A 12124-nucleotide genomic window follows, 5' to 3' on the forward strand; every position below is an offset into this window, starting at 1 on the left:
TTCGTAACCTTTGTTGCTATCCCATCTATCTGAGTCGTTTCCTAGGGCGATGATGATGCAGGAAACAGAGACCCCTGGTGGCAGTTACGAGGAACATGGCAGGGAAACGTGCCTTTATTTGATTTACCCAGGCAACAAATCAGAGGTGACTTTACTGAGCGTAATGGTGGCGAACAGCCAATGGAAATGAGCGGTGTAGCCGACGCGTTTGTTGTCGCGGAAGTGTTTTTGGACATGAGCAGATTAGATTTTGTTTACAGCAGTTACAAGGCACAGTCAGCAGCACAATGAGTCTGTCTCTAAGGTAACAACATAAACATTCATATTATATCGATCACATTGGAATGTCGCTGTTCGATTCATCATTCTGGTTGAATTTGAAACTTTAAAGTGACTGATTTGTGGCCAAAGCTAAGGGCAGCTAGCAGTTTTAAGTAGATTATAGAGATTAATGCTTTTAAGAGACTCGCACGTGAGCTTGGATCTGCTATGTTCAACTCTTAATAATTGTGTCATTAATTAACTAACTCCCTGTTACTTAATTATGAGTTAATTAATTAGAAATGTGCAGCTAACTATCTCATAATAATGTTAAAGTGAAGGTGTTCAATAACATGCTGCACTTATCCATGGTTACGGTTACCATTGTCTGTTGCAAAGATGATAACGTTACTGTCTGATGTCATGCAAGACAGTGGTTCACAAACTGTTTAATTTCAAGTACCCCTAGTTTGATATGCATATAGCCTTGCCCTTGGATCAAGACAATCATAGATGTATTTTCAAGTCTGACTGACTGACTGATTGATTGATTGATTGGATACTTTATTAACAGTTTGTAAATAACACAAAAATCCCTGAGGGCTTGTTTTCATTGTGATCCTGTGTATTCATTAAATTCTATTTCACAAAAGCAAAAGTCACATACTTGATCAAATACATCTATGACAGTCTTGATCCAAGGCTAATGCATGAGGCCTCAAGGTCAGTTGATCAAATCTTCCATCTCTGGTGCCCTAATAATTGACAGTATGAAATCCTAGCTCTGAGAGTGTGCAAGTGGAATCTGTTCCGAATGATTCCGTTTGTACACTCTCATTTACAGACCTGTGACTCCTCAAGGACCCCTGTTTGAGAACCACTGATGTAACGTAACGTTAACAAAATATATTACTAAGGAACTAAAATTATTTCTCATTAACAGAACTGAACTTGCGGCGGACAAAAGCAAACGCAAAAAAAGAAGAGAGCTCACAGAAGAACAGAAACACGAGATCAAAGAGGCTTTTGAGCTCTTTGACACCGATAAAGATAATGAAATTGACTACCACGAACTTAAGGTAAACTACAAAGACCCCCATTTGATTACATTTCTATGATATATCTCTGGGTCTACGTCTATATCTGGGTTGATACAACATGAAATGTCCAGTATGATATTTAATGTGACTTGTGAACACTGTCAGTGTTATATCATGATATTTCTTCTCTTTTTTTAAAGATCCACTCTCAAATGACTCCATTGAAGAATTATTATTAATCAAGTCAAATGTTATTTCTTATATTTGTTATTCGTTATATTAACAGTCTGTCCATTGTTGTTAATAGCATTTAGTATTTAGGAACACGTGAAAAAACGTAAATGTTTTTTGGGTTTTAGGTGGCAATGCGTGCTCTGGGCTTTGAAGTGAAGAAAGTGGATGTTTTGAAGATACTGAAGGACTATGACAGAGAAGGAAATGGAAAAATATCATTTGAAGACTTCAGTGAAGTGGGTAAGTTTAGGTCCTGTTATTCCTGTATCATTTCATTTAGTTTGAATTACTTGTGGCTATCTGGGGTATCCAGCGTTGCTTGGTTTGTTGCGTGTGGAATCCAGACAGTGTCCAGTATGTCAGTCTTCTGTTCTTTTTTTTTTCTTTTTAAGATTTGTTTTTGGGCTTTTATGCCTTTATTGGATAGGACAGTAGACCGACAGGAAACGGGGGGAGAGACAGGGAGTGACATGCGGCAAAGGTCGTCCGGATCGGGAATTGAACCGGCGACGCCGTCAGGCATCAATGCCTATGTGGCAATGCCTTTGTGGTATGTGCCTGGACCAGTAGGCCAGCGGGCGCCCCTCAGTCTTCTGTTCTAAGGCGGCAGTTCTCTAACTTTTCAGGCTGCATAATCGTCAAAAGTGTTTCCATGATGAAAAAATACATTTCAACAAAAAAAAAAAGCTAAAATAGCAGCTCTACAAGCAAAGTTTTAAGTATAACACATACCTGTCACTGGGTCGCTCCAAACGAGCGCGATTTTGGCAAATTCTGTGGACACTACCTACAAGTTGAGCTGAGTTAATCATTCCATGAATGCTTCCATCATTACAAGCTGTACCTCTATGCAAATAATAATTCCAATTCGTGTATTACTGAAGGGGAGAAATAATTGACCAAAGTTACGTTTCCGAACCTTTTGTATTTATTGTTTATTTTCTGGCCTCGGGTGGAAATTACAGCTGTGAAGTTTCAATGACCACATTTTTTGAGGTTTGAAAAATGCCATATCACAGCACTTATTCGGTATATCTGACTGCTTGTATTGACCGATGAAAATGTTGCCATGGTATGCAGCAATATAGAAAAATGTGATGCATCGCAGAATCGAATCGTCACCTGGTGAATCGTAATCGAATTCGATTGTGAGGGCTCAGTGCCAATGCACACCTCTAATTGTTTACACGTTCCTCGTCACAGTCACAGATCGCATTCTGGAGCGGGACCCAAAGGAGGAGGTGATGAAGGCCTTCAAGCTGTTCGACGACGACGAGTCTGGGAAGATCAGCGTCAGGAACCTGAGACGAGTGGCCCGAGAGCTGGGAGAGAACATCACCGACGAGGAGCTCCGCAGCATGATAGACGAGTTCGATACCGACGGAGACGGAGAGAGTAAGTCATCACTGTGTGATTGTTTGCATCAGTGTTTTTTCACTGACGAAAACTAGATAAAATTAAGCTATGATGACTAAAAGACTAAGGTGCCCTCCACACTAGACACGTCCTAGCAATTCATTTTCAATGAGAGGCGGGCGGCTTTTTCGGCCTCGCAGCGAAGTTTTGGGGCGGCGAGGCGAGCGGGCACGGTCCTGTGAAATCCCCCGCGAGCGTGCTCGTTTGTGCATGCGTACGCGGGCGGTGAGATGGATTGTGTTCATCTTTGTGAAATACCGCGCGGCGTTTACTCACTGAGCGAGTGTTTGTGTCTCATCGCGGTGCGGCCACCGCTGATCCTAGCGGCAGCCCCGACGGCATGCAACCGCGCCTAGTGTGGAGGGCACCTAAGACTAATTATATTGACAATTTTGTTGACAAATACAAACTAGAGGGACTAGTTAATAAGAGATCCAGTCGAACTAAAAAGACAAGTCATTTTAAGGTTGGTTGCGCTCGGGTGTAGCACTCTGAAAATAGCAGATCTACAAGCTCACTAGCTTGAGCTTGTAAATCTGCTATTTTCAGAATGCAACCAAGTGTAAATCCGGACGTCGCGACGCCATCAAGGCCTGCCAAAATCAACCGTAGATTTAGACATTTGGTCACTCTCAAAGTTGCATATCTGTACCCTCAAGGACCCTTGGGGGTGTCTGTGGTCTGTGCATCTTGAGAACCACTTGTGTCACATCATTTCCTACAACCTGCGTGGAAAAAGGCTCAGATAGATTGCATGTTAATTTATTCATCTTTACGGATGAGACCATTTATGTGGAAACAATTGTGGATATTGGTCAAATTAATTTTGTATGATTATTCACGTCACGACTATACAGTCAGCCAACAGTGGCTGTGTTTACAAGATTACAGTGTTGGCTGCAGCAGATGCATTGTGCACTGAGGGAGAGCATAGGGATACGTTTGTTCAGCTTTTCAGAACAACGCTGATATCAAACTTCATGTTCATTAAAATGGTAATACTAAAATCGAGGTTGTGACCTCACCTCACCTCTCTCTCTCTCTCTCTCTCTCTCTCTCTCTCACTCAATCACTCTCACACAGACACACACACACACACACACACACACACACACACACACTCACTCACTCACTCACTCACTCACTCACTCACTCACTCACTCACTCACTCACTCACTCACTCACTCACTCACACACACTCGTTTGCATCTGAAAATTGTGGAATTTCTACAATTTCGGTTTCTAAAAATGACTTCTTAAAAAGTTGCTGCAGTATATCAGTGGTGCTCAAAAGGCTTTCATGTAAAGCACCCCCCCCAAATTATGTTTTGCTGTAGACCCCCATTTCAAGGGACCTCCAGAAGCAAAGATTTAAAGTTAAAAAAAAAAAATGTTGCTTGAAAAAATATTCGATTCAAAGATTTGCATACATTTTCACAACTTTTCAAAAAATAGCAGATCTGCAAGTTCACAGCGCAAGTGACGCGCTATGAGCTTGTAGATCTGCTATTTTTGCAACATTGTGACAGGCATCCTGGTTTTATAATGGGTTAAAGAGGCCAACTCACTAACACACGCACGCAGGCAATGGCATGCACGTGCATGCAGTCTCACACACACACGCAAACACACACACACACACACACACACACACAAGGACACACTCGAGTGAGAGAGAGGAATGCTGCCACACATGGCATTCTTCTCCCTCATTTGACTATTTCATGCCGAAGAATTGTGGGGAAATGATGGGCAAATTACAAACTCGCGATTACGGCAAGCAAATGCGAGTTTGAAATGGATTGGTTGCACGCTCCTTGAGATATGAGAAGGAGGACAGACATACGCGCACACAGGGATTTGTGGAATTTCTAGATGGATTAGATTCTTGTGATTGTGAAATCCTAGAGACTCTCACTGTTGCATTCTCACATAGCAGAAAACCACCACAGTGTATTAATAACACACACACACACACACACTAGGGATGGGACGATATGAACATTTCATATCACGATTATTGTGACAAAAGAAATTGCGATTTACGATATTGCGATTAACGAAATCCATTATCCTGGGCGGAACATTTGCCAAAAAATAGCACTTGTGAGCTTGTAGATTGGCTATTTTTTGGCAAAGACATTTGATGGAGAGTGAAAAAAAGACTATATCGAGTACATATATTATAAGTAGCTTTTACAAATTATAGAGTGTTTAAGTGGTACAAGATATGCAGCTCGGCAAATAAAAGGTGAATTGATCCCAGTGCATGACGGAGGACGATATCACGATAAATAAAATCTCCACGATACGATTATCGTGAGTGTTTTTTATCACGATGTACGATAATATCGCTTTATCGAGTGAGTGAATGCACAGTATGAGGCTGGCTTGCCATGCTAGCATTCCCCACCTAATTCCAACTGCCCTCTTTGCCTTTTAATTTTGTTTGCTTAGTTTTTAGCCTTTTATCTAGTTATTCTGTTAATAAAGTTGCTTTTTTGTTTGTCTGTTTTGGTAAAGCGACTTTGAGTACCAAGAAAAGCGCTGTATGAATTGAATGTATTATTGTTATGTTTTTGCTAAATTAGTTAATTATATTTTTTATTTATTAGCAATGTTCAAGAAATAGCTGATCTACACTCTCACAATTCACCCTATAACATTTTTAACACAAGTCTGCTCTTCTGGGCCGGGGGGTCCCTGGCACAAAATGTTTACAGATCACCAAACATACAGCATATGAATTTGTGAGTCCTTGACTTCAGAATGAGGACATTTGGATGCATCCCCTTTTGAATGGGGGGATTCATAGTACAGGGCTCCCACAGTCATGAAAATATATAGAAATAATATAAAACACAATGCCATTTGGTATTATGAAAGGGGAGATACATTGGGCCAAAGTTACGTTTCCAAACTTTTTGTGGGTAGTTTAGATCTGTTCTTTGTTGTCATTGACATCTCCGCTGGAGTCCATCTTGGTGCATTGATAACACACTGGTTTATGAGTCTCATCATTGCGCCGTATGATTAGCCTGGCGGGGCCCGACGTCATACTGCGTTCATTCACTCATTCCTTCCACAGTATAACGTCTGGCCTTTAGCCTATTGGCAGCTTGAAAAGTGGGCGGGAGTACTTGCCTTGACAGACAGACTCCTCTAACCAATCACCATCTCTCAGCCAGTCGGAAGAACGGCAAACAAACACGTCTTTTCGGCCGATAAACTCCACTAGCGCATCCTCCGTGTTGCTTTTTAATTGTTGTAATTGATTCCAACTCTGAAATAACTGCACTTATTGCTTGTTTTATGGTTAGAGCGTTAACTGTTACACTTTTTGCATCGCGAGGGCAGCCATTGTTGTTTTGAAAATGCTGCAGCCTGCAGCATGCATCTACGTCACCGTCTACACATGGACCAATCAGGGAAATCTTTTCACTTGTTGTCAGGAAGACTACGTTTGTTGTACGGAAGCATAGTGCGGAAGCAGTCACTGATTGGCCCAAATCACAGAATAATCGGTATACTCGCTGCCAATCAACGGAAGTCCAGACGTTATACTGTGGAAGGAATGAACACAGATATAGCGTCGGGCCCCGCCAGGCTACCGTATGATTGCCATAGGCCTGGAAATGGTCAGAGACACTGCATTCAGCCATTTAGGCCTGAACGCAAATCTGTGTCACTTTAGATTTGAACCACTTTAACAATTATTTAATGCTTTAACTATTGAAAAATAGCAGATATACAAGCTCACAGTGCGGCACTGAGTGCCGCGCTGCGAGCTTATAGATCTGCTATTTTTTTTTTTTTTTTGTGAACATTTGTAAGTCTTTGAATATTTTTGATTCTATAAAATGTTGTCTAAATCCTTCTTCTAAATCAGTGGTTCTCAAACTTTTTCATGTCAAGGACCCCCAAAATGACATGTATTTGGCCCCCATCTCGAAATATGTTGTTCCGGGGACCACCCAGAAGCAAATATTTGAGTTACAAATGTTCGCTTTCAAAAAGATATATTCAAAGACTCGCAAAAAAAAAAATCCAGATTTTTCAAAAATAGCAGATCTACAAGCTCGCGCGAGCTTGTATATCTGCTGTTTTCCAATAGTTAAAGCATTAATAATTCTAGGCCTTAAAATGAACTCACATAATGTGGTTGATGTTGTGTTCCAGTTAACCAGGAGGAGTTTCTGTCCATCATGATGGGAGACTCCTGATGGCGGAGCCTGGAGGACTGCTGTGCTGTGCTGGAGCTGAGCCTGGAGGAGAGCTGAGCCTGGAGGACTGCTGTGCTGTGCTGGAGCTGAGCCTGGAGGAGAGCTGAGCCTGGAGGACTGCTGTGCTGGAGCTGAGCCCGTCCACGTGGAGGGTTGGTGATCCACTAGGATTTGAACGCTTCCGCTTCCCTCGGAACCAGTGGTTCTCAAACTTGTTCATGTCAAGGACCCCCAAATTGACATTTATTTGCCCGCGGACCTCCATTTGAAAAAAATATGCCAGGCCGCCACCCCCATTTGAGAAGCTTTTTACGGCTCTAGCAGTGATTCTCAACCGTTTTCATTTCAAGGACCGCCCTGTTTGACATGGATTAATTTAGGCTATGGACCCACCACCATTTAATGGCAATTCTATCTCTGGGACCCCAATTAATATTGTAAAACCTCTGAGAGGGTACAAATGGAACCACACTCTTCTTGAGTTACAGACCCATAAGGGTCCATTTGGTTCCCAACTATCATTTAGCTGGGGACCCCCTGGAACTCCCTCAAGGATCCCTTTGAGAACCAATGCTCTAAACACTCTTGATTCCTTAGTTGCTCTCCAAATTACGATAAGTCTTTGAAATGTAAAAGTTTGAGAACCACCGGTATTGTAAATGTATAGGAGACTTGAAGTCCACATTACCAGCTGTGATGAAAACGGCTTCTCGGAAACGGTTATGAATGTGATGGAAGCGACTCCTGTGGTCCTCACTGTTGGATCGCGTTCCGGGCGTTCCGGATCCCAACCCTCTCCACGTGTAGCTTAGCGGTGTCCTGGAGGAGATGGACAACTTTGTCCTCACTGGTACCTTTTCCATGGACACGAAATGACTTGTGGACTGACTGGACTCCATAGTTCATACTGGAGGATTACAGTATTTGCCCTAATGCCTGATTTAGACTTAGAACTTAGAACAAACGGTGAATCCACAAGGTCACAGCCTGTGTCTCACGGCTTAAGTATGAATCGGGCTTAAAGGGGGGTGCTAAGTAATGTGTTTTTGTTTCTACAAATGTTTTGTTAAAAGGTTAAAGTTCTTTATTTTGATATTGATATTTGATTGTTTTGATAGTAATAATTGCTATGCGTGTTTGATCAGTGTCACTCCAGCTCTTTAATACTAAATAAAACACATTTTCAGGTCAGGATGGCAATTTTATCCTATTGGGAGAGAGAGATTTATGAGTTCTCTCACTTTGGATCAAATGGATCCTACTCTTTATTAACAAACACTTTATAACAATGATTATTACTCTCAGAATATGGAATTATTTCCATATTTGCACTTATATTTGAACAAAAGAAATATCACTGACACCCCATTAAGGGCAATTGAGAAATTCAGTGGAAGATCAAAACGTGTATGTTAGACTCTTACAAGTTCCTCTAACTTTGTTTATATTATATAAGGAAAACTTCACCCAAAAGACTTCATCAGTTACTCACACTGTGAAGCCTTGGAATTCACAGAGATGTGTTTTTTTTTTGTCCTAAAATGAAACTTTATGGGTCCATTTGGTTTCATTTTACTCTATCAAAGAGTTAAAGATCTACAAGGGTTCATTTGGTTACCAACTCTCCATCATTTAGCTGGAAACCACCTGGAATCCCTTCAAGGACCACAGGTGGTCCCCAGACCACTGGTAGGAGAGGTCTAGATTACTCTACAAGAGAGGAACATACTTTAAAGTCCAAAACAACTCTTAACAGTGTTAACCACTGAGAGCCAGGTTCAAAGAGAATATTTTAATAGAGTATTGCTCTTGTTAAAGGGATAGTTCATCCTCAAAATGACTTTTCTTCCGCCATGGTAACATCCGCATGCTGAAACAATGCCCAAATTTGGAGATGACCTCACTGCTATGTCTGGGTTCTCCAACATTACTTCTGAGACTGCATTCAATCCATGCACACCCCCGGGCAAGGTCCTAGTAATTATAATTGCATGATAATAATGACCGACAGTAGTTCCCTATGGAGACACAAAGAGTCTCCTTTATGTCTCCATAGGGAACCACAACTGGTCATCAAATTATTGGCTTAGGAATGCGACAAAAACACACAAAAAAATAATCTCAATGGTGTCAGTAATTGATAGGGGAAAAAAAGAAAAGAAATTGGGGGTTCAACTATCTCTTTAAGATTGGTCTCCTATTTAACTAAAAAAGGTTATAGGCTCAGGAATGTGACAAAAAAAACGAAATAAATCATATTCAAGGCTTAATGGGGTTAGTAATTGATAGAAAATAAGTACTTTTTTGTGGGGGTGGGGGGGAGTATTCCATTAAAATGTGATTGTTGAAGTTACATGTTGTCTATAGAGTATATTTTAACAGAAGCGTCATTGTGGTCGTCTTGTTTATTTTTGTCAGACTATGTCATTATACTGTTTCATATTGATGCTCTAGTCTACATTGTTGGTGTAAAATCGTTCAAACACATTTAAACTTCATTGTCAAATTGAGACTTAGGTTGATAGAATCTCAAATGTTTATGTTGGTGATTCCACTTTGCATATTTAAGTTTCGATGTAATATTTCTTTTACAGAAAATGAATAAAATGGTTTGTCATGACATAATCATTTTGTCATTACTTATTCATTATTGCGACCGTAGGGCGTCACACTTTTGCCCTGCTCACATCTCCACAACCGTTGCCCCCATCCATGCCAAATTTTGCACACACACTCCTTGACTGCCAAACTACAACCTCCAAGGACCCCCGGAGCCCCAGGGACCCCCAGGTCCCTGGGGGACCCCCAGATGTAAAAAATGACCAAATGTGCTCACACGTCACACTTTTTCCCTGCTTATATCTCCGCACCCGTTGACCCGATCCATGCCAGATTTTACACACACACTCCTTGCCTGCCAAACTACAACCTCCAAGGACCCCCGGAGCCCCAGGGACCCTGGGGGACCCCCAGATGTAAAAAATGACCAAATGTGCAAAAATTTACATAAAATGCCGTAACTCGGGCTAGGAGCGTCCGGGAGAGCCGGGGCCGGTACCTATTCGTCCGCCAAGGCAACGCGGAGACCCCACCCCTCATTTCTCACATGGCCCTATTGTAGCGCCACCTTCAGGCCGATTTTTAAAACACATTTTTGGACACTGCTCCTACAGTTTTTGCCCTAAAATCACGAATATCACTACACAGCATGTCTACACTCATGTCATCAACATGGATCAGGAAGATTTTGGAAAAACACATTTTTGCCCTATTTGTGGAGATAAGCCACCTACGGTCGCTTATCTCCCGATTAGGGAGTCTTACTGGTATTCAACTGATTTGGGTATTAATGTTGTGTTTGTGTTCACACCTCATTTAGCCACTAGAGGGGGACATTTCCATTGCTATACATTCAGAATCAGCCATGCGGTTATCTGGCTGTTTATGCCTTTAAGGGCCATGTAAATCTAGTGCACTGCCAATGCTTTCATCTTTGATTTGATTGAAGCAGAAGCAACAATACCACAATAAGCCAAACTGAATTGGCTGTATGCTTCTAGAGTAAGCCTAATTGTGTTTTGACATAAGACAAAGCAGCACTATGTGACTTTCCTCTTCTACCACAAATTTGAACCCGGTGCTGGCATTTTTACCATAGACATTAGACCATATTCACACATCATTTTGTTATTAACCTGCTGTAGCCTATAGGGGATACCTCTCGTGTTATTTTAACAGGCTTAAAAACATATCTTGCATGAAAAGAGACAATGAGAGAGATGTACAATGGAAAACCAACTTCCTTTTGAACCGTTGCTTTTAAAACAAGTTTTAAATAACTAATAATAATAGTGTCCCCCCCCCTTTTTTTTAACATACATCTGTACTTGTTAACTGTCCAAAAATGCAATCAATTCAATCAATCAATATTTCAGGGGAGACCTACACTCGTATCTTACCGTCCATGTAATGCTATTCCCTCTCTGGTGATCTAGAGTTTAATTGAATCAAGCATGTTAAACAAAAGATATAAATCTGCCATCTCTCCATGGGTGTGTCTGTCAGATCAGCGTCCAACGATGAGGCTCACTGACACCAAAACAAACCTGTCAGTCAGGTACTGAGACAAAATGAGAAATAGTTTCATTTTAGTAGCAGTGTGACATGGGTGAAAACAGGCGTCCCGCATATCGACACTCACGATAGGTAAATGATCTCCTTATAAGAGAGTGCGTGAAAAAGGTAAGTGGTTTTTTAAATGTATTTCTTATTGTTAAAGCTCTATATTGTGTCTACAGTAATCATTGTGATAGTGTTTGTTCAGTTACAGCCCTAAACAGAAAAACATAGTATTTGACTGTACTCCTTTCTCCCTTCTCTCGTGTTTAGCAGTCAGTCATGGAGGCTTTCATTAATGTCATGAATGTGGTAGAACCCATATCCTTCATTGTGACAACCATTTTTAGCACAGCTGAACAAATCTACTGCCTCTGTAAGGAGGTCAAGGCCAACAAGGACCGGTGCCAGCGTCTGAGTAACCGTGTGAAACAGCTGGAGAAAGTGGTCAGGAGAATCAAACTGGAGGACATCTCTCCCGAGTTGGAGGAAGTCCTGAAGGACATCCAGACCACACTCGAGTCAGCTGTGGTGGTTGTCACAAAATACACCTTCAAGGGCCTGGTCAAGCGTACCATTTTGTCCTCCAAAGACGCCGGCGAGTTTGCCGCGTTGAATTGCAGCCTCGATGAAGCGTTTCAGGATCTGTCCCTGAATCTGCAGGGAGAGACTCTGTCTTCCTTTCATGCACTCATGAAAGAATTCCAAGAAATGAAAATTCATATGAAACGTTCAGATTCATATGAAATACGTAAGTAAAACAACTTTAAAGTCAGTTGACACGTATCATCTAATATAATAGTAATGTAAAGATTTGTAAACTATAACATTGTG

The 12124-nt window shown here is 41.4% G+C and overlaps 1 protein-coding gene across 1 annotated transcript; it reads left to right on the plus strand.

Moving 5' to 3' along the window:
- Positions 1 to 222: 222 nt before the first annotated feature.
- cetn3 (centrin 3) lies at positions 223 to 9381 on the plus strand. The gene is made up of 5 exons (XM_080742745.1): positions 223 to 304; positions 1205 to 1340; positions 1661 to 1775; positions 2739 to 2930; positions 7131 to 9381. Exons 1-5 carry the CDS (start codon positions 288 to 290, stop codon positions 7172 to 7174), a joined length of 504 nt encoding a protein of 167 aa, XP_080598871.1. The 5' UTR covers positions 223 to 287; the 3' UTR covers positions 7175 to 9381.
- Positions 9382 to 12124: the final 2743 nt, after the last annotated feature.

This window comes from Nannobrachium achirus (assembly GCF_963921795.1).
Source record: "Nannobrachium achirus genome assembly, chromosome: 15".
NCBI lineage: Eukaryota > Metazoa > Chordata > Actinopteri > Myctophiformes > Myctophidae > Nannobrachium > Nannobrachium achirus.

Coding starts and splice junctions, on each gene's coding strand:
- cetn3 (XM_080742745.1), top strand. Junction 1,776..2,738: donor TGAAGACTTCAGTGAAGTGG/GTAAGTTTAGGT, acceptor TCCTCGTCACAG/TCACAGATCGCATTCTGGAG. Junction 2,931..7,130: donor TACCGACGGAGACGGAGAGA/GTAAGTCATCAC, acceptor GTTGTGTTCCAG/TTAACCAGGAGGAGTTTCTG.